The sequence below is a fragment of the Salmo salar genome, chromosome ssa06, assembly GCF_905237065.1.
Source record: "Salmo salar chromosome ssa06, Ssal_v3.1, whole genome shotgun sequence".
NCBI lineage: Eukaryota > Metazoa > Chordata > Actinopteri > Salmoniformes > Salmonidae > Salmo > Salmo salar.
This window is the reverse complement of record NC_059447.1, coordinates 24002501-24026207: the sequence shown is the minus strand read 5'-3', so window position 1 is coordinate 24026207 and position 23707 is coordinate 24002501. Positions and strand designations below refer to the sequence as shown.

The window sequence follows — 23707 nt, the reverse complement described above, 5'->3', positions numbered from 1 at the left end:
AAACTGCAACAATTTCTCTCAGCTCCATGGCAGAAGGTGTAGAATTGCAGGAAATTGACTTAAAAATGCTAAAAAGGATCTATGGCGCCAAGATAGGGGCCCCTAAAATGTTCTCTAAAATGTTCTCTATAATGTAGCAGCGCCATAAGGCCGACCGCACTCTGCCACGCCCCTGCCACTCCCCATGCCACGCCCACCACTTAAACCCCTTTTGATCCAGAAAAACGCTGCCGATGATAATCAGAGGAGTTGGCTAAAGCACATACAGATCTGGGACCAGCCTAGTCGTCTTGACAGTGGGACAATCTCAAGTACTGAAGGGGATGTACATTGCAGTGCAGTGTAGTGAATCACTGTGTGTAGCCTGTATCTGTTCTGCTGATACAATACGGAGGATCCTAACGTATTCTATTGGCCTTTGAAACCTCTCCACTACATTGTGTGGGGATTTGTGAGAGGAGAGCAGAAAGAATGACTAATGTTTTTCATGGTGGGAAGCGTGAAATGAAATGTGAATGGCCTCCAAGGCAGGTCGGTCTACTCAGGCTCTCTGGACTAGGTCAGCCTGACAGGCTGAAGAATGGGCCTGCAGATGTCCAAGAGAGCATTGATAACGAGACCTTTTCACAAGGACAGTAGCGGCTAGATATCAAGCTGTATCAAGACGCTGTCCTGGGGGGGAATAATACACATGCAGTAATGCACACACGCACACACACGCACACACACACACACACACACACACACACACACACACACACACACACACACACACACACACACACACACACACACACACACACAGTCAAGAGTGCCTCGGGGTGTAGACAGAGATTTACAGTGGCTCTGAGGCATGGGTCCCTTCACACACACATTTAATCTCCTGTCACCTCTGTCACGTCACATCATATCTCTGGCTGGAATACACAAACACTATGAAACAAGCCCTCCCTCCCTCCCTATGAGGGGTCACTAGCTACGGAAATACATTACGTGAATGAGATCCCACAATCCCACAGACATCAATGAGGATCTCCATATGTGTGTCAAAGTGATACTCCAAATATATAGACGATGGCCAAGTTCACTAACATCATGGTGTTCTCTGAGTAGCTTTAGCAGAGCAAACTGTCATTGCTGATTTTTCACCAGAGGTTTGATGGCTAGATTAGTTATAGCTTAACATGATATTATTACTGTAGAATGAGGTGGTAGACAATACCATGTGTAGCTAGACGCACTGGTGGGAGATGTCCATAAATGAAATGGTTATACTTTAGAGTTGTTTCCAAGGGTGAATATGGAGAAAATGACTATTACCAACATCTGGACCTGGATGGAATGATTATATTTGTTTTCCAGAGGCTGTAAATTGTTTCCACTAGTTTTCCCACTTTCCACTTTAAAATATATCGTTCCCTTGTAATTCTAGGATTTATTCAACACGCAGGGAGAAATATTCAGTAAATATGATACTTCACTTATCTGAAGACTTGACAAACTGTACAGGTGGCTGTAAATAATAAGAAGACAGTGATTATTGTCCTTCCTCTAGATAAAATACAATTTTCACTATTTAAAATCATCATCAGCATTCAATTTCTCAAGAAAGGGAGAAGCACTTGAGCCCTGTATGCCTAAAAATGTTCAAAGAGCCATAATGAGAACAGTGGCACGTTAAACCCTTGTGTTTACAGCAACAGAACCACCATGTTGGATCATCAAGAAAGGTACTGATCTTATTTCTTGGAGTATCAAGCCTTTTTGAGCACCTTTGTCTCTTCCACTCTCCTATCTTATTGTCCCAGGAAGGAAACCAGATGGTTATTATAGATTAGTGATGGATCAATCTTTTCATTTTCAAATCATAGATACATACAGTAGATATGAACCCAGCGTTACTGAACTTCATACAGATCATCTGAGTTCCATCCAGCTGGATCTCTTCAAACAGGAAGCTTCATATTATTTCCTGTATCCTATGTTATTTTGCATGACTGCATCTTCTCAACATCTGGCTACCCCAATATTCAGCTCTATGAAGCTGGGTCACAGCTGGATGTGACATGGGTTCAGGTGGGTCGAATGCAACAGTGGGACTATATCAAAATATTGTAATTTATATCAAATTGTTAATGTGTTTTGAAGGATAATTGAGGGGTATTACTGTAGCTAGAGGGGGTTACCATTTTTCATTATTTCCCCAAAATACAGTGCTGTGAAAAAGTATTTGCCCCTCCCTGATTTCTTATTTTTTTGCACATTTGTCACACTTAAATGTTTCAGATCATCAAACAAATGTAAATATTACACAAAGATAACCCAAGTAAACACAAAATGCAGTTTAAGTGATGATTTTATTTATTAAGGGAAAAAGGCTATCTGAACCTTCATGGCCCTATGTGAAAAAGTAATTGCCCCCTAAACCTAATAACTGGTTGTGCCACCCTCAGCAGCAACAACTGCAATCAAGCGTTTGCGATAACTGGCAATGAGTCTTTCACATCGCTGTGGAGGAATTTTGGCCCACTCTTCTTTGCAGAATTGTTTTAATTCAGCCACATTGGAGGGTTTTCGAGCATGAACCGCCGTTTTAAGGTCACGCCACAGCATCTCAATCGGATTCAAGGCCCGACTTTGACTAGGCCACTCCAAAACCTTCATTTAGTTTTTTTTAAGCCATTCAGAGGTGGACTTGCTGGTGTGTTTTGGATATTTGTCCTGCTGCAGAACCCAAGTGCGCTTCAGCTTGAGGTCACGAACTGATGGCCGGACATTCTCCTTCAGGATTTTTTGGTAGATAGCAGAATTCATGGTTCCATCAATCACAGCAAGTCGTCCAGGTCCTGAAGCAGCAAAGCAGCCCCAGACCATCACACTACCACCACTATATTTACTGTTGGTATGATGTTCTTTTTCTGAAATGCTATGTTACTTTTACGCCAGATGTAACGGGACGCACACCTTCCAAAAAGTTCAGCTTTTGTCTCATCAGTCCACAGAATATTTTCCCAAAAGTCTTGGGGATCATCAAGATGTTTTTTGCCAAAAGTGAGACGAGCCTTTATGTTATTTTTGGTCAGCAGTGGTTTTCGCCTTGGAACTCTGCCATGGATGCTGTTTTTGCCCAGTCTCTTTCTTATGGTTGAGTCATGAACACTGACCTTAGCTGAGGCAAGTGAGGCCTGCAGTTCTTTAGATGTTGTTGTGGGTTCTTTTGTGACCTCTTGGATGAGTCGTCGCTGCGCTCTTGGGGTAATTTTGGTAGGCCAGCCACTCCTGGGAAGGTTCATCACTGTTCCAAATTTTCTCAATTTCTGGATAATGGCTCTCACCGTGGTTCACTGGAGTCCCAAAGCTTTAGAAATGGCTTTGTAACCCTTTCCAGACTGATAGATGTCAATTACTTTGTTTCTCATCTGTTCCTGAATTTCTTTGGATCGCGGCATGATGTCTTGCTTTTTGAGATCTTTTGGCCTACTTCACTTTGTCAGACAGGTTCTATTTAAGTGATTTCTTGATTCAACAGGTCTGGCAGTAATCAGGCCTGGGTGTGGCTAGTGAAATTGAACTCGGCTTTCCAAAAAATGTGATTAACCACAGTAAATTCATGATTTAACAAGGGGGGCAATTACTTTATCACATAGGGCCATGAAGGTTTGGATAGCTTTTTTCCCTTAATAAATAAAATGATCACTTAAAAACTGCATTTTGTGTTTACTTGGGTTATCTTTGTGTAATATTAAAAATTGTTTGATCTGAAACATTTAAGTGTGACAAATGTGCAAATACTTTTTCACAGCACTGTATGTAATCCATGTCATATTTATATCTTGTAGGCCTATTTTGATATCTGAAAATGGCAACAGTTGGATTAAATGTTTTTTTTTCTTGAAATCTGTGACCAAACATTTGTTTTTAATATCTTATAGGCAGCATAAAGATTATCAACTGATTACTGTCGACCTCACTACTGTAGCTGCATTTAAATGCCACACTAACTGCCCAATGGTACCATACTAAATCACATAGCAACCAATAGGTCTGCACTCTGCACTTTAGCTCCACCAATAGAAAATCTGCATTTCTCAACACTTCCTCATAAAGATGCTGCTAGTAACAGTTGAAATGTCTACCTCTGTAAACTTTATCACCATCTCAGTTCCAGACAAACTAGAGAAGTGAATAAAAAAACCATGTTATGTGGAGGCGTACAATCTGCAAAAAGTTGTATATAATAAAGTCCAGAGAAAAAGAGGATGTCTGACTGACCTCAACCACCCACGTATTCCCTGTGATAAAGTCATCCCAGCTCGACTTTTTACATGTTTGCTGTGATCCTGCTGTTCTCCTCCCACAGAACAACACAGAGAGCAGGCAACAGCAGCTAGAGTCCTACTTGGCAGCCAGCGTGTCTTTCTCACTCTTATACTCCCTCATGCTCTTTTCCAGATGCGCTGTCTGGATGGCCAGAGCCCAATATAAACAGTTCAGTCATTCAGTGCAGCCTCCCTCAGCCTCACAGGCTCTGTTCTGTTTGTCTCCTCAGGGCCTCCGTATCAGACGACTGGCCAGTGGCAGATACACTCCAGTCATTTCTTGAGTGACTCACACTGGAGGACTGTAGGGGTTCTAAAGAGGGTTCTAAGAGAGGCCCTGTTAACATTTGTGTTGTTCTTTTACTTCCTTACTACTAATGCTATGACTAATAGTAGTGATAGTGTGTGGATGAGGCTTCTGAACCTCACAATAGAATACAGGACTCTCACGTGCTGACAGTCATCCACTGCTGTAAAGCTAACCCAATGGAGATCTAACCGTTCCAGTAGGCCTTTATATTCCATCCACCATATTGGAATTCAGAGATTTCCGTGCATGACAACTTCCAACCGCTTGTTCCTTCGCCAACCACCAAGGAGTCGTTTACCGCGTCTCCACCCCCTACTCTAAAGTCTGACCCTAAATGACTTGATGATTGATAGTCAATTATAACCTCTGCTCGTCATTGGAGGTTCAGAGGCTTATCTCCCATTATTATCCACAGTCACTGTCCCCGGAGCTGTTTTATTGCCTCCTAAACGGCCTGATCAAGCGGTCACACTGTTCTCTGATCAGTGGTGTGTGTCCTAGGGTGACTTTGTAGAGTAGACGCTGTAGTGCGTCCTATGGTAGGGTGACGTTTTAAGACACTGTAGTATTTGTGTCGTAGGGTGACATGGTAGATGCTGCTGTAGACGCCGCAGGCTCCGTTAGTGAGATGTGCTACTTTCCCCTCGCCGGCACCAATCAGTAATCTTCACACATTGTCTGGCCTGACACACAATACAGACAAAAGTCCTTGGTTGCTTTAATTACAGCCTAGGGCCAATGCTTCAATTAATATTGTCTAAATTCGTTTTAATAATTTTTTTGTTTTATGTAAGTATTCTATATTTTAAGTACTGCGATATACAGTATACAACAATATGGATGTTTTGTAGAGAACGGTAGTAGAGGTCTGAACGGTGCTTCCACAGTATCCCCTCTATCCTCCTTTAAGTCAATGTGTAGGAAAGAAGGGGCCCAGGTTGTGCTCTCATGCCCTCATGCCATACCCAGCTTCCCCCCTGGAAGTCTCTCCTTGGGAAAGGAGACATGGCCTCAGCCGGATGGTGCATGCACGATAAGATAAGAAGGCCCCTCTGAGGTAGACTCATGGCAAGGGTATTTTAAAGGGGAATTCATTGGTCACAACTCAAAACATGCAAAACTCTCTAAAAATGTACTGTAAACTCTCTTTAAAAATGGGCACTGAAAAGAAAGCAGGGACACAGTCATAATATAGTCATTCACAACATATGCCTACCCCCAAGCCATAAGACTCTAATCAAATGGCTACCCAGACTATTTGCATTGCCCCCCCCTTTTTACACCACTGCTACTCTTTGTTGTTATCATCTATGCATAGTCACTTTAATAACTCTACTTACATGTACATATTACCTCAACCCTGTATATAGTCTCACTATTGTTATTTTACTGCTGCTCTTTAAGTACTTGTTACTTTCATTATTATTATTTTTTTTAACTGCATTGTTGGTTAAGGACTCGTAAGTAAGCATTTCACTGTAAGGTCTACACCTGTTGTATTCTGCGCATATGACTAATAAAATTTGATTTGATTTGATGCTGTGATTCGCTCCTTTAATACGCAGGAAGTGACACGTGAAAGGAGGATCATCAAGAGTAATCAAAGGCAACCCTACTGCAGTCAGCGCCTGTAACTGAGTAGAGATAAAGAACAGGGGACCCTGCTGCCAAAACGAGTAATCTAATTTGTTAGGAAGAGCATGACACATGATGACCCAAAAATAGACTAATTACGTCCCTGTTTTCATCTCCGGAAGGGAAGCGGAAGCGTTCCTTTAATGTGGATTTTTGGCAAACGTTAGCAGTAAAAACGGTGATCTTGTTTAATTCCATATGAATAAGTCATTGTGGCTGGTGCGCTTTGCTGTCGGGGTGGGTTTAGGCTTACAGGGGGAGCGATTTGTGCTTCAAGCCTCTGGTGCTTTTTGATCATTAAACAGCTGTGTTGTGATGCATTTGTTTTGATGTTGAAATCCCCTTTTATTTGGGGCAATGTTTGGATCTCAGAAATAGCAGAAATGACAGCAAACATTCCCAGCGAGTGACTGTCGCCGACGCAATCAAGCGAAATATGCTGTTGAATACAAAAATGAAAGCAAGAATGAGTTGCACAAAATCAGAAAATTACAATGCATATTTTTTTGTGTAAATCAATGACAATCCAAACAACTGAACCAAACTATACTGAACAAAATATATAAATGCAACATGCAACAATTCGAAAGGTTTTTCTGACTTAGTTCATATAAGAAAATCAGTTAATTGACATAAATTCATTAGGCTCTAATCTATGGATTTCACATGACTGGGACTACAGATATGCATCTGTTAGTCACAGATACCTTTGAAAACAAGGTAGGGGCGTGGATCAGAAAACCAGTCAGTATCTGGTGACCATCATTGGCCTCATGCAGCGCAACACATCTCCTTCACATAGAGTTGATCAGGCTGTTGATTGTGGCCTGTGGAATGTTGTCCCACTCCTCTTCAATGGCTGTGCAAAGTTTCTGGATATTGGCCGGAACTGGAACACGCTGCCGTACATATCGATCCAGAGCATCCCAAACATGCTCAATGGGTGACATGTCTGGTGAGTATGCAGGCCATGGAAGAACTGCCACATTTTCAGCTTCCAGGATTTTTTACAGATCCTTGTGACATGGGGCCGTGCATTACCATGCTGAAACATGGCGGCGGATGAATGACACAACAATGGGCCTCAGGATCTTGTCACGGTATCTCTGTGCATTTAAATTCCCATCGATAAAAGGAAATTTTGTTTGTTGTCGGTAGTGTATGCCTGCCCATACCATAACCTCACCGCCACCATGGGGTGTTCACAACGTTGACATCAGCAAACCATTTGCCCACACGACACCATACATGTGGTCTGCGGTTGTGAGGCCGGTTGGACATTCTGCCAAATTCTCTAAAAAGACGTTGGAAGCAACTTATTGTAGAGAAATAAACATTAAATTCTCTAGCAACAGCCCTAGTGGACATTCCTGCAGTCAGCATGCCAATGCTGGCGAGGCAGGTAGCCTAGTGGTTAGAGCATTGGGCCAGTAACCGAAAGGTTGCTAGATCAAATCCCCGAGCTGATAAGGTAAAAATCTGTCGTTCTACTCCTGAACAAGGCAGTTAACCCACTGTTCCTAGGCCGTCATTGTAAATAAGAATTTGTTCTTAACTGACTTGCCTAGCTAAATAAGTAAATTGCCCGCTCCCTCAAAACTTGAGATATCTGAGGTGTTGTGTGACACATTTTAGAGTGGCCTTTTATTGTCCCCAGCACAAGGTGCACCTGTGTAATGATCATGCTGTTCAGTCAGCTTCTTGATATGCCACACCTGTCAGTTGGATGGATTATCTTGGCAAATAAGAAATGCCCACTAACAGGGATGTAAACAAATTAGTGCCCAGCATTTTAGACATCTTGTTGTGCATTTGAAAATGTCTGGGATCCTTTATTTCAGCTCATGAAACATGGGACCAACACTTTACATGTTGCGTTTATATTTTTGTTCAGTGTAGTACCTTAGGTGAGGTGAGGTCTGTCTTCCAGTAAATGAGGAGTCCCAGTACAATAACATGTTTTTCAGATCAGATGACTTTAGCAGACTGACTGATGAGCTTAGCAGGTCCATGCACCGAAGGGAGAGCAGTGGGAAATTGTTGTCTCCATTTACACAGAGGAGGTGTGTGTGTGTGTGTGTGTGTGTGTGTGTGTGTGTGTGTGTGTCTTTTTGGTGCTAGAAAATACTTTCATTTTAAAGACTTTGATTTACTTTGAAATGGTGGGAGAGAGAGGGAGAGCAAGCAATTGAACGATAGAGTGAAATAGAGGTCGCATTCACAAGGGGAAAAAACAAGTGGTTTATCCTAGAGCCTGTTGAAATACATCTGCATGATTCGCTCAGTGATGGTGATGGAAATTCCCTTCAGCCATTTGTTTAAACAGGAGAAGACTGTAAATCAGAGTGCTTTATGACTGGCATTAAATCAATGCAGCCAATAACAATATCAGAGACATGAGACTGTTATGCTAATGAGAGAGACTGTGGATGAGGTTAGCGCATGGTTTAATCATGTTACATATTACTGTAGAACACTTGGCGGGGGAGGATTCAGAGTGTAGAACTATTTCCTATGGGGAGAGGGTTCTGACCTGAGAACTGTTTGGGTGTTGACCAAAAAACCTTGCTGGGGAAGGGTCTGATGGTCTAAACTCTATGTTCTGACTTTAGAACAGTTTGGGTTCCGATAACAGAATGATTTACTAGGTCTGAAGTCTGGGTGCTAATTGTAGAACTATTTGGGTTCTGAGCATAGAACCCTTTAGTCCGTTCTGTGTATTGAACTTTGGAGAAGGGTTATTGAAGCAGGCAAGCAGCAGACAGCTTTTGCCGGGTCCTAAGAGCATTCAGTCTGACTCTACACAGGAGCTACTGCTACAGTAGTCTGATCAAAGTTGCAATACTCTTAATGGGGCTATACACTAGAAGCTGCAGCATTCTCTAGACTGGTCTGGTGGGTCAGGCCAGAACCACATCATCCTCCTGACTATTACCATGGAGATGAGGCTAATAAATAGCCAATGGAGCCCTCCGAAAGAACATGGCTCACTTTGAAAGTTTCACACGTTATTTTATGAGACAAGGCTTATAGTGAAGAGTTTTCCAGGAAAAATTAGGGGAGAGAAAGATGGAGAGGAAGATGGAGGGAGAGAGAACTAAAGAGTGAACGAGAAGGAAGACAAGGAAAAGAATAGTGATTTAAAATATTTAAAAACAGAGAAGAGGTTTGGAGGAAGGGGAGATAATGAAAAAGTGAGAAAGACAGAGGGTGAAAGAATGAAAGGAGAGGATAAGAGAGAGATGGCTGTCAAAGGACCTGCCATCACACCTGTAACTGAGAGAGGAAAACAACCAGCTAAAAGCAGTGGGCAATGTAGCTGTAAAGCTTCAGCCAACAACACAGTCCTACTGACCACTACTGACCCTCAGATACAGAGCTGGACTCATATCTGAGCTATCTATTCAACTCCGAGACAGAGCTGGACTCAGATCTGAGCTATGTATTCAACTCCGAGACAGAGCTGGACTCAGATCTGAGCTATGTATTCAACTCCGAGACAGAGCTGGACTCAGATCTGAGCTATGTATTCAACTCCGAGACAGAGCTGGACTCAGATCTGAGCTATGTATTCAACTCCGAGACAGAGCTGGACTCAGATCTGAGCTATCTATTCAACTCCGAGACAGAGCTGGACTCAGATCTGAGCTATGTATTCAACTCCGAGACAGAGCTGGACTCAGATCTGAGCTATGTATTCAACTCCGAGACAGAGCTGGACTCAGATCTGAGCTATCTATTCAACTCCGAGACAGAGCTGGACTCAGATCTGAGCTATCTATTCAACTCCGAGACAGAGCTGGACTCAGATCTGAGCTATGTATTCAACTCCGAGACAGAGCTGGACTCAGATCTGGGGTATGTATGCAAGAGAACACAAATTGGGTTATAGATGTTTTTTATTTTGTGAACAGTTGAGTGATATTGCAGGACACTTAATGACAGATTGTGTGGTATTTGACTGGGTCCTAGGCGTGAGGTCGTAACAATACTATAATACCATATTCCCAGTACAGAGCGGAGACAAACCAAGCTGGCCTGGTTATGCTTCCACCATAGTTGCTGGAACCTCAATGTGAGAAGAAAATATCCAGCTAGCACGGTACGGTTCAGGTCAGCCCTGACTCAGACACTTATGTTTCAGGTTTTGTCTTCCATGACACACTTATTCAACCTACTTACATCATTCAACAGTCTCAGCTGTGTTGTTGCACATATTTCTCCATGATTATAGTAACACAATGAGGAGACTATGGCGAGCGCTTGTATAAGTGTTCCTGAACTAGCCGTGATGTGAACTTAGTTTAACCCAGCCTGTGTTTGTGTGGCTACTATTGTTACGGCGGACCAGAGTCAGTGGGCCTAATCAGTGCAGACATCCTCTCTTCATTGTCACAGTGCAGACCTGGAGAAAATCAGGAAGTGGCTCCACTGGCTCTGTTTATTAGTTGTTCCCTTGCCTTGCTGTCACAGTAGGCACTAGATGGCCATGCTAGAAAGGACAATAGTAGCCTATTAACATAGCTATGTGCTCTTAATCGAGGGTTAGGGTCAAAGGTAAGGTCAGGGTTGAGGTGAGAGTAGCCTAAAGGTTAAGTTTAAGTTTAGTAGTTGAAATTGTATTTGTTGTCAAAAAGTCCATGTGTTCCATTGTTTCTATAATAGCCAGATAGAGTGTCAACTCTATCTATCTTTAGCCACGGAACCATGAAACCATGTCACAAGGGACACTCCAACATGTCCGCCTCTGCCGTCGATCTCCCTCTGCAGTACAACCAGGGGATCAGTATGCTTGGGCAGCTTTTGTATTCCCTCTCGCTACCAAGGAGATTTGAAAGGCGTGACACTCGATTGAGTTAGAGATCTGACTTAGGGAACGGTCAATAGTGGTCTGTTCCCTGCATGGATCTGACCTCTGTCTCGTCCTCTGTCTATGTCAGTCACTGTCCAAGAGAGAACTCCAGGGCCTCTATTCACACAGCTTCCCACATTAAGAGTGCTGATCTAGGATCAGTTTTGTCTTTTAGATCATAATTAATAAAAAAAATTATGGATAGTAGGACCTGATCCTTGATCAGCCCTCTTACTCTGAGACACTGTGAATACAGCCAGGGTGTTCTAGAATCTCTAGAGAATGTTCTCTATCTGCACTATCTATCTTATACCGGCAGCCAGAGACAGCTGTGCATTATGCAAAGGGCCTTAAGTAGCCTTAGCTAGCATAGCTAGCAGTTACAAGACTTGGGGCTAAAGGCATGCACGTCCAGGCTGGGGGAAGCATGGTCAGCATAACAGAGCAGTTTCGAAGCCAAGCCAGCCAAACCTTAGCATGGCAAGATAGGACAAACAGATCTGGGACAAGGCTAGCCCAGCGCCACTGTGTCTGCAACTTTTCCAGAGAGATTTTCCAACTTGATCCAACAAAGGGGATCACCAAGTCCAACTCCAACAGTTGTACTGATTCTATCAGGGTCGAGTGCGTCACAGCGTCACTTGGATCAGGAGATGAATGACATTGGTTTATCAATGGCGTGGAGAATTTGCATGTTGTCTCCCTGTCTGTTCCTGGTTCAAGACCCCTGACTGTGACTGATCGCCAGGGCAGAGAGAGGTCTGACTGAGGAGGTGGAGGAGAGGATGATCATGTAGTCATAAGTACATAAAACATGACTGTGATGTGGTTGTCTCATCTAGCTTTCCTTAAGATGAATACACTAACTGTAAGTTGCTCTGGATAAGAGCGTCTGCTAAATAAATAAAATGTCAAATTGAATAAGTCATAAGATCTTAATATCATGGTGCCCATCAGAACCAGGCCAGTAGTCACAAAGCATCTCTGAGTAGCAGTGCTGATCTAGGATCAGTTATCCCTTTTAGATTATAATGAATAAGATTATATGGACAGGAAGGACCTGATCCTAGATCAGCACTACTGCGAGACACTTTGTTAATAAGGGCTCAGATCTCCTCTACAGATTATTATAAAGACTTGATAACAAGCAGAACACCGGGAAACTTTGGACAAACGTGTCTGTTGGAAAATAGTCCCTTTCTCTCAGATCAAGATGACTTCCTAGTTCAATTAGTTTAGGGTCTGAAATATTGAAGAATTCAAACTTTCCACTCAAATATCCAATTGACATCAATGCATAATTCAGATTAGATTTGGAGTTGCATGAGCTCTAGTTAGTGCTCAGCCCTGAGTGTGTAGAATAAGTGATTATTTTCAGTCTAAAAGGAAGTGAAGCAGGAAGTCTCCCATGGCGTGTGGTGTGTGGCCACTGGTCTGTATAATTGATTACACTGCAGCAGTGAGTTCCTTAAGTGACCGTTCAGTAGCAGTAGCACTTTGACCCTGCCTAGGGGTGTCTGACCTCTCACCTCTGTGACGACCTCGTTGACCCTTGGAGATCACATTGATCTGGTTGGTCACGGGAGAGGAGTGGATGAAGGGAATCAGACTGGAGGTGGAAGAAAGGGACACACACACACACACACACACACACACACACACACACACACACACACACACACACACACACACACACATCCTTCATGTATAATGCATTAGATACCCAGGCTGACGGTGTATAGCCTACAGCAGCAGTTCATCCACAATGATGATATCAGATTACCCAGCATTTCCACATGCATACACACAGCAGGGGTATTGTCACTGAACACAGCGGCCATCAATCCCAGACAATTTGTCCCTTTCTTTTGGTTGACTGGGTTCTTTGAGGTAAAGTAGGTGGGATGGCGCTCTGCTTTGCCCATTAGAGACGTAGGTTGCCTGGGGGGGCGATCTAATCTACAATCACTGGCTTTATGGGCCTGGTTAAAGAGCCAGAGTAACACAGAGAAGAGAACGCTCTCTCTTCTTCTCTGCTCTTCTCTTTTCTCTCCTCTTCTCTCTTCTCTTCTCTCTCTCTTCTCGCTCTTCTGTCTCCTCTCTCTCTCTCCTCTCTCTGAGCTTGGCTGTCTTGTGGTAGTGGTATCTATTGTCTTTTTTCCTTCTGATTTATTTTATTTATCTCTCTGTCCCCCTCTTGCTATCTCTCTCTCTATCTGTCTGTAGTATATATCTTCTCTCTTGCGTTGTCACTCTCTCTCTTTTCTCCTCTCTCTCTGTATCTACTCTATTTATTTCTCTCCTCTCTGTATCTACTCTATTTATTTCTCCTCTCTCTGTATCTACTCTATTTATTTCTCCTCTCTCTGTATCTACTCTATTTATTTCTCCCCTCTCTCTGTATCTACTCTATTTATTTCTCCTCTCTCTGTATCTACTCTATTTATTTCTCCCCTCTCTCTGTATCTACTCTATTTATTTCTCCCCTCTCTCTGTATCTACTCTATTTATTTCTCCTCTCTCTGTATCTACTCTATTTATTTCTCCCCTCTCTCTGTATCTACTCTATTTATTTCTCCTCTCTCTGTATCTACTCTATTTATTTCTCCTCTCTCTGTATCTACTCTATTTATTTCTCTCCTCTCTCTGTATCTACTCTATTTATTTCTCCTCTCTCTGTATCTACTCTATTTATTTCTCCACTCTCTCTCTGTATCTACTCTATTTATTTCTCCTCTCTCTCTCTGTATCTACTCTATTTATTTCTCCTCTCTCTGTATCTACTCTATTTATTTCTCTCCTCTCTCTGTATCTACTCTATTTATTTCTCTCCTCTCTCTGTATCTACTCTATATATTTCTCCCCTCTCTCTGTATCTACTCTATTTATTTGTCCTCTCTCTCTGTATCTACTCTATTTATTTCTCCTCTCTCTGTATCTACTCTATTTATTTCTCCTCTCTCTCTGTATCTACTCTATTTATTTCTCCTCTCTCTCTGTATCTACTCTATTTATTTCTCCTCTCTCTCTCTGTATCTACTCTATTTATTTCTCTCCTCTCTCTGTATCTACTCTATTTATTTCTCTCCTCTCTCTGTATCTACTCTATTTATTTCTCCTCTCTCTCTGTATCTACTCTATATATTTCTCCCCTCTCTGTGTATCTACTCTATTTATTTGTCCTCTCTCTCTGTATCTACTCTATTTATTTCTCCTCTCTCTGTATCTACTCTATTTATTTCTCCTCTCTCTGTATCTACTCTATTTATTTCTCCTCTCTCTGTATCTACTCTATTTATTTCTCCTCTCTCTGTATCTACTCTATTTATTTCTCCCCTCTTTCGGTATCTACTCTATTTATTTGTCCTCTCTCTCGGTATCTACTCTATTTATTTGTCCTCTCTCTCTGTATCTACTCTATTTATTTCTCCCCTCTCTCTGTATCTACTCTATTTATTTGTCCTCTCTCTCTGTATCTACTCTATTTATTTCTCCCCTCTCTCTGTATCTACTCTATTTATTTATCCTCTCTCTGTATCTCCTCTATTTATTTATCCTCTCTCTGTATCTACTCTATTTATTTGTCCTCTCTCTCTGTATCTACTCTATTTATTTCTCCCCTCTCTCTGTATCTACTCTATTTATTTGTCCTCTCTCTCTGTATCTACTCTATTTATTTCTCCCCTCTCTCTGTATCTACTCTATTTATTTGTCCTCTCTCTCTGTATCTACTCTATTTATTTCTCCCCTCTCTCTGTATCTACTCTATTTATTTCTCCTCTCTCTGTATCTACTCTATTTATTATCTCCTCTCTCTGTATCTACTCTATTTATTTCTCCCTCTCTCTGTATCTACTCTATTTATTTCTCCTCTCTCTCTGTATCTACTCTATTTATTTCTCCTCTCTCTGTATCTACTCTATTTATTTCTCCCCTCTCTCTGTATCTGCTCTATTTATTTATCCTCTCTCTGTATCTACTCTATTTATTTGTCCTCTCTCTCTGTATCTACTCTATTTATTTGTCCCCTCTCTGTATCTACTCTATTTATTTCTCCTCTCTCTCTGTATCTACTCTATTTATTTCTCCTCTCTCTGTATCTACTCTATTTATTTCTCCTCTCTCTGTATCTACTGTATTTATTTGTCCTCTCTCTGTATCTACTCTAATTATTTCTCCCCTCTCTCTGTATCTACTCTATTTATTTCTCCTCTCTCTGTATCTACTCTATTTATTTCTCCTCTCTCTGTATCTACTCTATTTATTTCTCCTCTCCCTGTATCTGCTCTATTTATTTCTCCTCTCTCTGTATCTACTGTATTTATTTCTCCTCTCTCTGTATCTACTCTATTTATTTCTCCCCTCTCTCTGTATCTACTCTATTTATTTCTCCCCTCTCTCTGTATCTACTCTATTTATTTGTCCTCTCTCTCTGTATCTACTCTATTTATTTCTCCTCTCTCTGTATCTACTCTATTTATTTCTCCTCTCTCTCTCTGTATCTACTCTATTTATTTCTCCTCTCTCTCTCTGTATCTACTCTATTTATTTCTCCTCTCTCTCTCTGTATCTACTCTATTTATTTCTCCTCTCTCTGTATCTACTCTATTTATTTCTCCTCTCTCTCTCTGTATCTCATCTATTTATTTGTCCTCTCTCTCTCTGTATCTACTCTGTTTATTTCTCCCTCTCTCTCTGTATCTACTCTATTTATTTCTCCTCTCTCTGTATCTACTCTATTTATTTCTCCTCTCTCTGTATCTACTCTATTTATTTCTCCTCTCTCTCTCTGTATCTCATCTATTTATTTGTCCTCTCTCTGTATCTACTCTATTTATTTCTCCTCTCTCTCTGTATCTACTCTATTTATTTCTCCTCTCTCTGTATCTACTCTATTTATTTCTCCCCTCTCTCTGTATCTACTCTATTTATTTCTCCTCTCTCTGTATCTACTCTATTTATTTGTTCTCTCTCTGTATCTACTCTATTTATTTCTCCTCTCTCTGTATCTACTCTATTTATTTCTCCTCTCTCTGTATCTACTGTATTTATTTCTCCTCTATCTGTATCTACTCTATTTATTTGTCCTCTCTCTCTGTATCTACTCTATTTATTTGTTCTCTCTCTGTATCTACTCTATTTATTTATCCTCTCTCTCTGTATCTACTCTATTTATTTCTCCTCTCTCTGTATCTACTCTATTTATTTCTCCTCTCTCTGTATCTACTCTATTTATTTCTCCTCTCTCTCTCTGTATCTACTCTATTTATTTGTCCTCTCTCTGTATCTAATCTATTTATTTCTCCTCTCTCTCTGTATCTACTCTATTTATTTCTCCTCTCTCTCTGTATCTACTCTATTTATTTCTCCTCTCTCTCTGTATCTACTCTATTTATTTGTCCTCTCTCTCTGTATCTACTCTATTTATTTGTTCTCTCTCTGTATCTACTCTATTTATTTCTCCTCTCTCTCTGTATCTACTCTATTTATTTCTCCTCTCTCTCTGTATCTACTCTATTTATTTCTCCTCTCTCTCTGTATCTACTCTATTTATTTCTCCCCTCTCTCTGTATCTACTCTATTTATTTCTCCTCTCTCTCTGTATCTACTCTATTTATTTCTCTCGCTACACGGAGTGGACAAATCATTAGGAACACCTCCCTAATATTTAGTTGAAGTGTAGATGAAGGGCAGAAGACATGTTAAAGAAGGATGAGACATGGGTTGGGTATGTGTGCCATTCAGAGGGTGAATTCGCAAGACAAAATATTTCAGTGCCTTTGAAGAGGGTATGGTAGTAGGTGGCAGGCGCACTGGTTTGAATGTGTCAAGAACTGCAATGCTGCTGGGTTTTTCATGCTCAACAGTCTCCTGTGTGTATCAAGAATGGTCCACCACCCAAAGGACATCCAGCCAACTTAAAACAACTGTCTGAATCATTGGAGTCAACATGGGCCAGCATCCTTGTGGAACGTTTTCAACACCTTGTAGTGTCCATGCCCCTGATGAATTGAGGCTGTTTTGAGGGTAAAATGTTTTGTACACTCAGTGTACTCTCCCTCTCCCTTCGTCTATCTCTCTGTTTCATTAATGTAGAAGTCAGTCAGAGGCTTTGAGTGGGTCCACTCGGCCGTGAGAGAAAATGATCACCACTTCTGAGATCCTTTTCCTCTGTCTACCATCTGCATTTGGCTCTGATTGGCTGCTCGTCCGTGATAAGAAGCCACCGAGAGTCGAGTACCACGATGCCATCCCATCCCGACTTAATGGTCCGTGGTATCTCTGTCTTTTTGTCTTTACGGAGAGAGAAAAAAAGACAAGTCAATAGCTATTGACAATGGAAGGAGAGAAGAGAAAAAATCAGAATCGTAAAGCTGCTTAGCTCTATGAATCAGCTGGGATTTAACCCCCCCCTTCACCCCCCTCGACTCTCCTCCCCCCTCCACTCCAAGCCATAGGATGGATAGAGAGAAAGAGAGCTGGCGAGGCAAATGCGCGGCGTAGAAAAGCACAATCTGCCACGGCTCTTGACGTGGGAATGACCTACTTCCTGTAAGCCTGAGCATGCCTGCCTCTGCCTGCTTTCTAACAGGTAGTAAGAGCGGCGGTGTGTGATAGGAGGAGGAGGTGGTGAGGAGGACGTCCTCAGAGAGAGGTCTGGGGAGGAAGGTTGATGTATGTGCTGCTGGTAAACTGAGGGATAAGCAGGAGGGACTGGGGAGACTCCTTATTGAATAGAACACGTGGAAATGTCAGTCTGTATGATTTACCACTGGGTGCTCAGTTCACATACAGTATAGTCAAACACGTATATTATAGTGTGTGTGTGTGTGTGTGTGTGTGTGTGTGTGTGTGTGTGTGTGTGTGTGTGTGTGTGTGTGTGAAGTGGGTTAGCATTTGGCCCAGATATCTCAGTGGTACTAATTACCTCAAATGAGGAAGCAGACTAGCAGATGTTCAGCGCTAGTGTGTGTGTGTGCTTACCTGCTTTAGTGTGTGTGTGTGGGGTGGGGGTCCACGGTCCCGGTTTGGTTGTAATTTATGGAGGAGTTTTCCTTTTGCCAGAGAGGAAGTCAAGAGTTCCAGTATACTGCTAGAGAATGATGTGTTGATTTAGGAGTAGGTGGAACTGGAACATGTCCCTAGCAACAGATCCAGGATCAGATGTTTTTCCATCCTCCTAATGGTTAGGTTTAGCATTGGGGTACACTAATCTGATCCTAGATCTGTGGTTCATCAGCCTTGTGTGCTGATTTACAGCACAATAGCTATCACATCTTAATCCATGGAAGTGTCTGACTACGTGTGTAAGTGATTGTATCTTAATTCCACACGTACATCTCTCTCTTTCACAGTACCTGAAGACCTTTCCTTGGAAGAGAGAGATGAGCTGTCAAACATACGACGCAGGAAAAAAGAGCTACTGGATGACATTGAGGTGAGTCAAGAAAATGAAAAGAAATGTCAAGATTTCATATTTTTTATAAAGATATCACTCACCCTTGATATGATATGACTTTATGTGTCTGGCTAAAATGTTACTTTGACTCTAACCACTTACATTGAGTCTGTTTGTTGATTTCCAATGCTCTGCTAAAACAACTACAGTTCAGTTGTCAATTGAACCCAGCTAATTCTCCCTGTAATCCTGTTGGCAGCGGTTGAAGTTTGAGATTGCAGAGGTGATGACTGAGATCGAGCAGCTAACCTGCGTGGGGGAGAGGTGTGTACACACACACACACACACACACACACACACACACACGACACACACACACACACACACACACACACACACACACACACACACACACACACACACACAAAGAAAAAGGCATACGGTTTTCATTAATTTTTCATTAGACGGAGTTTGAGTTAGATTGAGTTTCTCCTGCTAATCAGTTAGTAGGTGCAACAACCTCCATGGTTGATGTTACAGTCCAAATGGAAAGATAAGTCAAAGATCATTGTTTTTAGAGGATCATTACATTCTCATGTTCATAGCTGACTTGGAACAGTAATAACTGAATCCAGCTGAATTTGTCCTGAACCCAGCCCTATGTAAACTAACAGCCCTATGTAAACTAACAGTGTCAACTCACTAACTCACCACAATACCGTTCAGTATCCTGGATAAATACTGTACAAAGTAGACAAACGTGACAGTTGACCTGGTGAACAAATACAGGCGTCAGTTGTTGATAATGCCACACCTGTTCTAGAGGGCTGATGGATCTCTCTGCTCTGTCCAATCACAGTAAAACAACACAAAGAAATAAACAGATCGCCATGGGAAGGAAGAAATTCAACATGGACCCCAAAAAGGTTTGTCTAAAGTCCATGCAATCCATGCTAAAGACATTAATAACCCACTTCCACTGATGTTAATCTGGTGTTAGACGTTTTTATTGAATGTTTTCTGATTTCTATAAAAACAGATAGAAATGTAGATGTGTAGCTGTTATGCCTCCTTTAGCGATGTAGAACAGGTTACACTATAAACCATGGCCATCAAAGATGTTATCTGGTTGTGTTATCTGTATTAATGACTTATTGTAGCGCCTCCTAGCTCTCCTTCAAGTCAAAACAGATAACCGTGTGTGTGTGTGTGTATGTGTGTGTGTGTGTAGCTTGGAGTGCTAACCAAACTGTGTGTGTCTTCCAGGGGATCCAGTTTCTGTTGGAGAACGACCTTCTCCAGCACACTCCTGAGGACGTATCCCAGTTCCTCTACAAAGGAGAGGGCCTCAACAAAACTGTCATAGGGGACTACTTAGGAGAGAGGTAACAAACACACTGCTCTAACCTCCTCTGTTTTCATCTCTCTCTCTCTCTCTCTCTCTCTCTCTCTCTCTCTCTCTCTCTCTCTCTCTCTCTCTCTCTCTCTCTCTCTGTCTCTCTCTCTCTCTTTCCCCCTCTTCCTCTCTTTCTCCCTCTCTCCCCATCTCACTCGCTCCCTCCTCCCTCTCTCTTTCCTACACTCTGTCCATCTCTCAGGGAGATTTCTCCCTCTGTGCCTGTATAAGCCCGGTCATAAAGCCTCGGGAAATGGATTGTCTGGCTCTACGGAGCACAGCGGCGACCGTAGACAAGGGGCCATGCCAGTAAAACAGAGATCTGCTCTGCCTGGCTACATGTGTTTCATATCTACGACACGTGGGCCACCTCGCAGGGATGTGACTGTCAAAACAGCCTGTGTAGCAAACAGACAGAGCAGAGTCTGAGGCTGGGATAAATCGTTTTCTTTGGAAAAGGCCCTTAAGAAAGCAACAACATATTGTATGTTAAGAAGTTGGTTGTATGCACAAACAAATAGCAATTTATCACGACCCGCAATCTTATCATATTGTATAATGGTCTGATAGAGACATAATCTAGAGAAGAGGTGGAGTTGGGTTTAAAAAGGGCCTCTCCCCTAACAGACATTTCAGTTCCTATAGGGATTGAAAGACACTTTACCTGTAATAGTTCTGTTTTTGGAAGTGCTAGACTGAATCTGAGAACCTGACAAACTGTTCCTCATCTCTCCCAGGGACGACTTCAACCTCAAGGTGTTGCAGGCCTTCGTAGACCTTCATGAGTTTGCAGATCTCAACCTCGTACAGGCTTTACGGTGAGCTGTTTCTGCATATTACTGTACTAAGATTCCCAGCTGTTCATCACGTTTAAAAAAAAAAGAATCTAGTAGTATTTATTATTGATAATGTGCAGTCAGTACACTTTATGATGATGTCCTGCTTTCAAGACACTTTTGGAGCCTCTGTTTTCTTCCTCGTTGATTTTCCTGTGTTCTCTCTCTCTCTCACTTTCTCTCCTCACATCTATGTTTCTGTCCCTCTCTCTCTCCCTCCCTCTCCCTCTCTCTCTCCTTTGCTCTGTCTTTCTCACTCTCTCTCTCCCTCCCTCTCCCTCTCTCTCTCCTTTGCTCTGTCTTTCTCACTCTCTCTCTCTCTCTCTCTCCCTCACTCTCTCTTTCTCTATGCTGGTGTAGACAGTTTCTGTGGAGTTTCAGACTGCCTGGTGAGGCTCAGAAGATCGATCGTATGATGGAGGCCTTCGCTTCGCGGTACTGCTCCTGCAACCCCGGTGTCTTCCAATCCACAGGTACACACACACACACACACACACACACACACACACACACACACACACACACACACACACACACACACACACACACACACACACACACACACACACACACACACACACACACATTGGAGGGACCCTGTCATAAAGAGCAGCACCAGACCACCCCTGCCTTAGATCAATGCGTCAGTCTCCCTGTCTCTCTACTTTATAGCAGACCTGTCTTTTAGGTATAAGTTCTAAGGACGTGGCTCCACTCTAGAACTATCTGGTCCTAAAACCAGTCTTTGTTGTATAGTAAATGTTTTACATGTTATACCTCTTTAGATGGAGTGGAGTCGCTCTATAAAACCTCTACAATACCCAACCCTACATGTACATTTGTCTTTGTGGAAAAGGAAGTCTTGAATTGCTATAACTATTAAAAACCCGAATACCGGTACACTCACATTTCTACAATCACTCACTATCAGTCGGTACTTGACTCTCTGTCCGATGACTTAATGCATCGTTAGCCGTTGTTGCTGACAGACTTGCGGTTCATTGTTTCTGTGTCATCACTACTTGCATGGCTCCTCTAATAAGGACTTTGATCACTGGTCAATAACAGAGGGTCATTAGTGACTAGTGAGGCACGCTCAGACCACACGTTGTCTCTGTCCCCTACCATCATCTCTGTCCCCTACCATCATCTCTGTCCCCTACCATCATCTCTGTCCCCTACCATCATCTCTGTCCCCTACCATCATCTCTGTTCCCTACCATCATCTCTGTCCCCTACCATCATCTCTGTCCCCTACCATCATCTCTGTCCCCTACCATCATCTCTGTTCCCTACCATCATCTCTGTCCCCTACCATCATCTCTGTCCCCTACCATCATCTCTGTCCCCTACCATCATCTCTGTCCCCTACCATCATCTCTGTCCCCTACCATCATCTCTGTTCCCTACCATCATCTCTGTCCCTTACCATCATCTCTGTTCCCTACCATCATCTCTGTCCCTTACCATCATCTCTGTCCCCTACCATCATCTCTGTTCCCTACCATCATCTCTGTCCCCTACCATCATCTCTGACCCCTACCATCATCTCTGTTCCCTACCATCATCTCTGTTCCCTACCATCATCTCTGTTCCCTACCATCATCTCTGTCCCTTACCATCATCTCTGTCCCCTACCATCATCTCTGTTCCCTACCATCATCTCTGTCCCCTACCATCATCTCTGTCCCCTACCATCATCTCTGTTCCCTACCATCATCTCTGTTCCCTACCATCATCTCTGTCCCTTACCATCATAAATGTCCTGTTCCATCCATGGTCCTGCTCAGAATTTTCAGATATAAATCTATTGTGTAGAACAAATATAATTGTGTCTGTCATGTACCATAATGGATCATGTCAGGTCTATACAGTAATTTCTATCCTCAATGTTCTGTCCCTCTCCCCTACATCTTCCTAAACAACCAGGGGCCTGTTACAGAACATTCATATAGAAATGTATTGTCTAGAACATATATGATATTGTGTCATGTCAGCTCTATGTTCTATCTGCAGTGTTGTGTCCCCTGTCCCAGTAACCAGTGGTGGGTTGATGAATGATATGTGGTCTTGGCCTCATGAATATGGATGTGTTGCGGTGGTGACACGCCGACTTAGTTACAGCTGCTTCTGCTGCGTCCCTCTGGGGACTGGTGCTCTGACACACACCAGGTTAAAACGGCCAGGGGTTATAGAACACACACACACTTCACACCTCCTCTCTCTGCTGTCCTCCCCAGACACGTGTTATGTCCTGTCCTTCGCCATCATCATGTTGAATACCAGCCTCCACAACCCCAACGTCAGAGACAAGCCCCCCGTAGAGAGATTCATCTCCATGAACAGAGGCATCAACGAGGGAGGAGACCTGCCAGAGGATCTACTCAGGGTGAGAGGGTGTGTTTGGTGTGTGGAGTGGGGGGGTTGGATATGGTTGATGAGTGTGTGTGGAGTGGGGGGGTTGGATATGGTTGATGAGTGTGTGTTTGGTGTGTGGAGTGGGGGGTTGGATGTGGTTGATGAGTTGGTGTGTGGAGTGGGGAGGTTGGATATGGTTGATGAGTGTGTGTTTGGTGTGTGGAGTGGGGAGGTTGGATGTGGTTGATGAGTGTGTGTTTGGTGTGTGGAGTGGGGAGGTTGGATGTGGTTGATGAGTGTGTGTTTGGTGTGTGGAGTGGGGGGGTTGGATGTGGTTGATGAGTGTGTGTTTGGTGTGTGGAGTGGGGGGTTGGATGTGGTTGATGAGTGTGTGTGGAGTGGGGGGTTGGATGTGGTTGATGAGTGTGTGTTTGGTGTGTGGAGTGGGGGGGTTGGATGTGGTTGATGAGTGTGTGTGGAGTGGGGGGGTTGGATGTGGTTGATGAGTGTGTGTTTGGTGTGTGGAGTGGGGGGTTGGATGTGGTTGATGAGTGTGTGTTTGGTGTGTGGAGTGGGGGGTTGGATGTGGTTGATGAGTGTGT

At 42.8% G+C, this 23707-nt stretch overlaps 1 protein-coding gene across 1 annotated transcript in view; it reads left to right on the top strand.

Moving 5' to 3' along the window:
- LOC106606720 (cytohesin-3) overlaps positions 1–23707 on the top strand; it is a 51986-nt gene that overhangs the window by 13322 nt on the left and 14957 nt on the right. The window contains exons 2-8 of the mRNA XM_045720007.1: positions 18472–18554; positions 18775–18839; positions 19375–19441; positions 19782–19900; positions 20649–20729; positions 21108–21220; positions 22988–23136. Of these exons, the coding sequence (XP_045575963.1) occupies positions 18472–18554; positions 18775–18839; positions 19375–19441; positions 19782–19900; positions 20649–20729; positions 21108–21220; positions 22988–23136 (677 nt within the window). The remainder of the gene's footprint in view (positions 1–18471; positions 18555–18774; positions 18840–19374; positions 19442–19781; positions 19901–20648; positions 20730–21107; positions 21221–22987; positions 23137–23707) is intronic.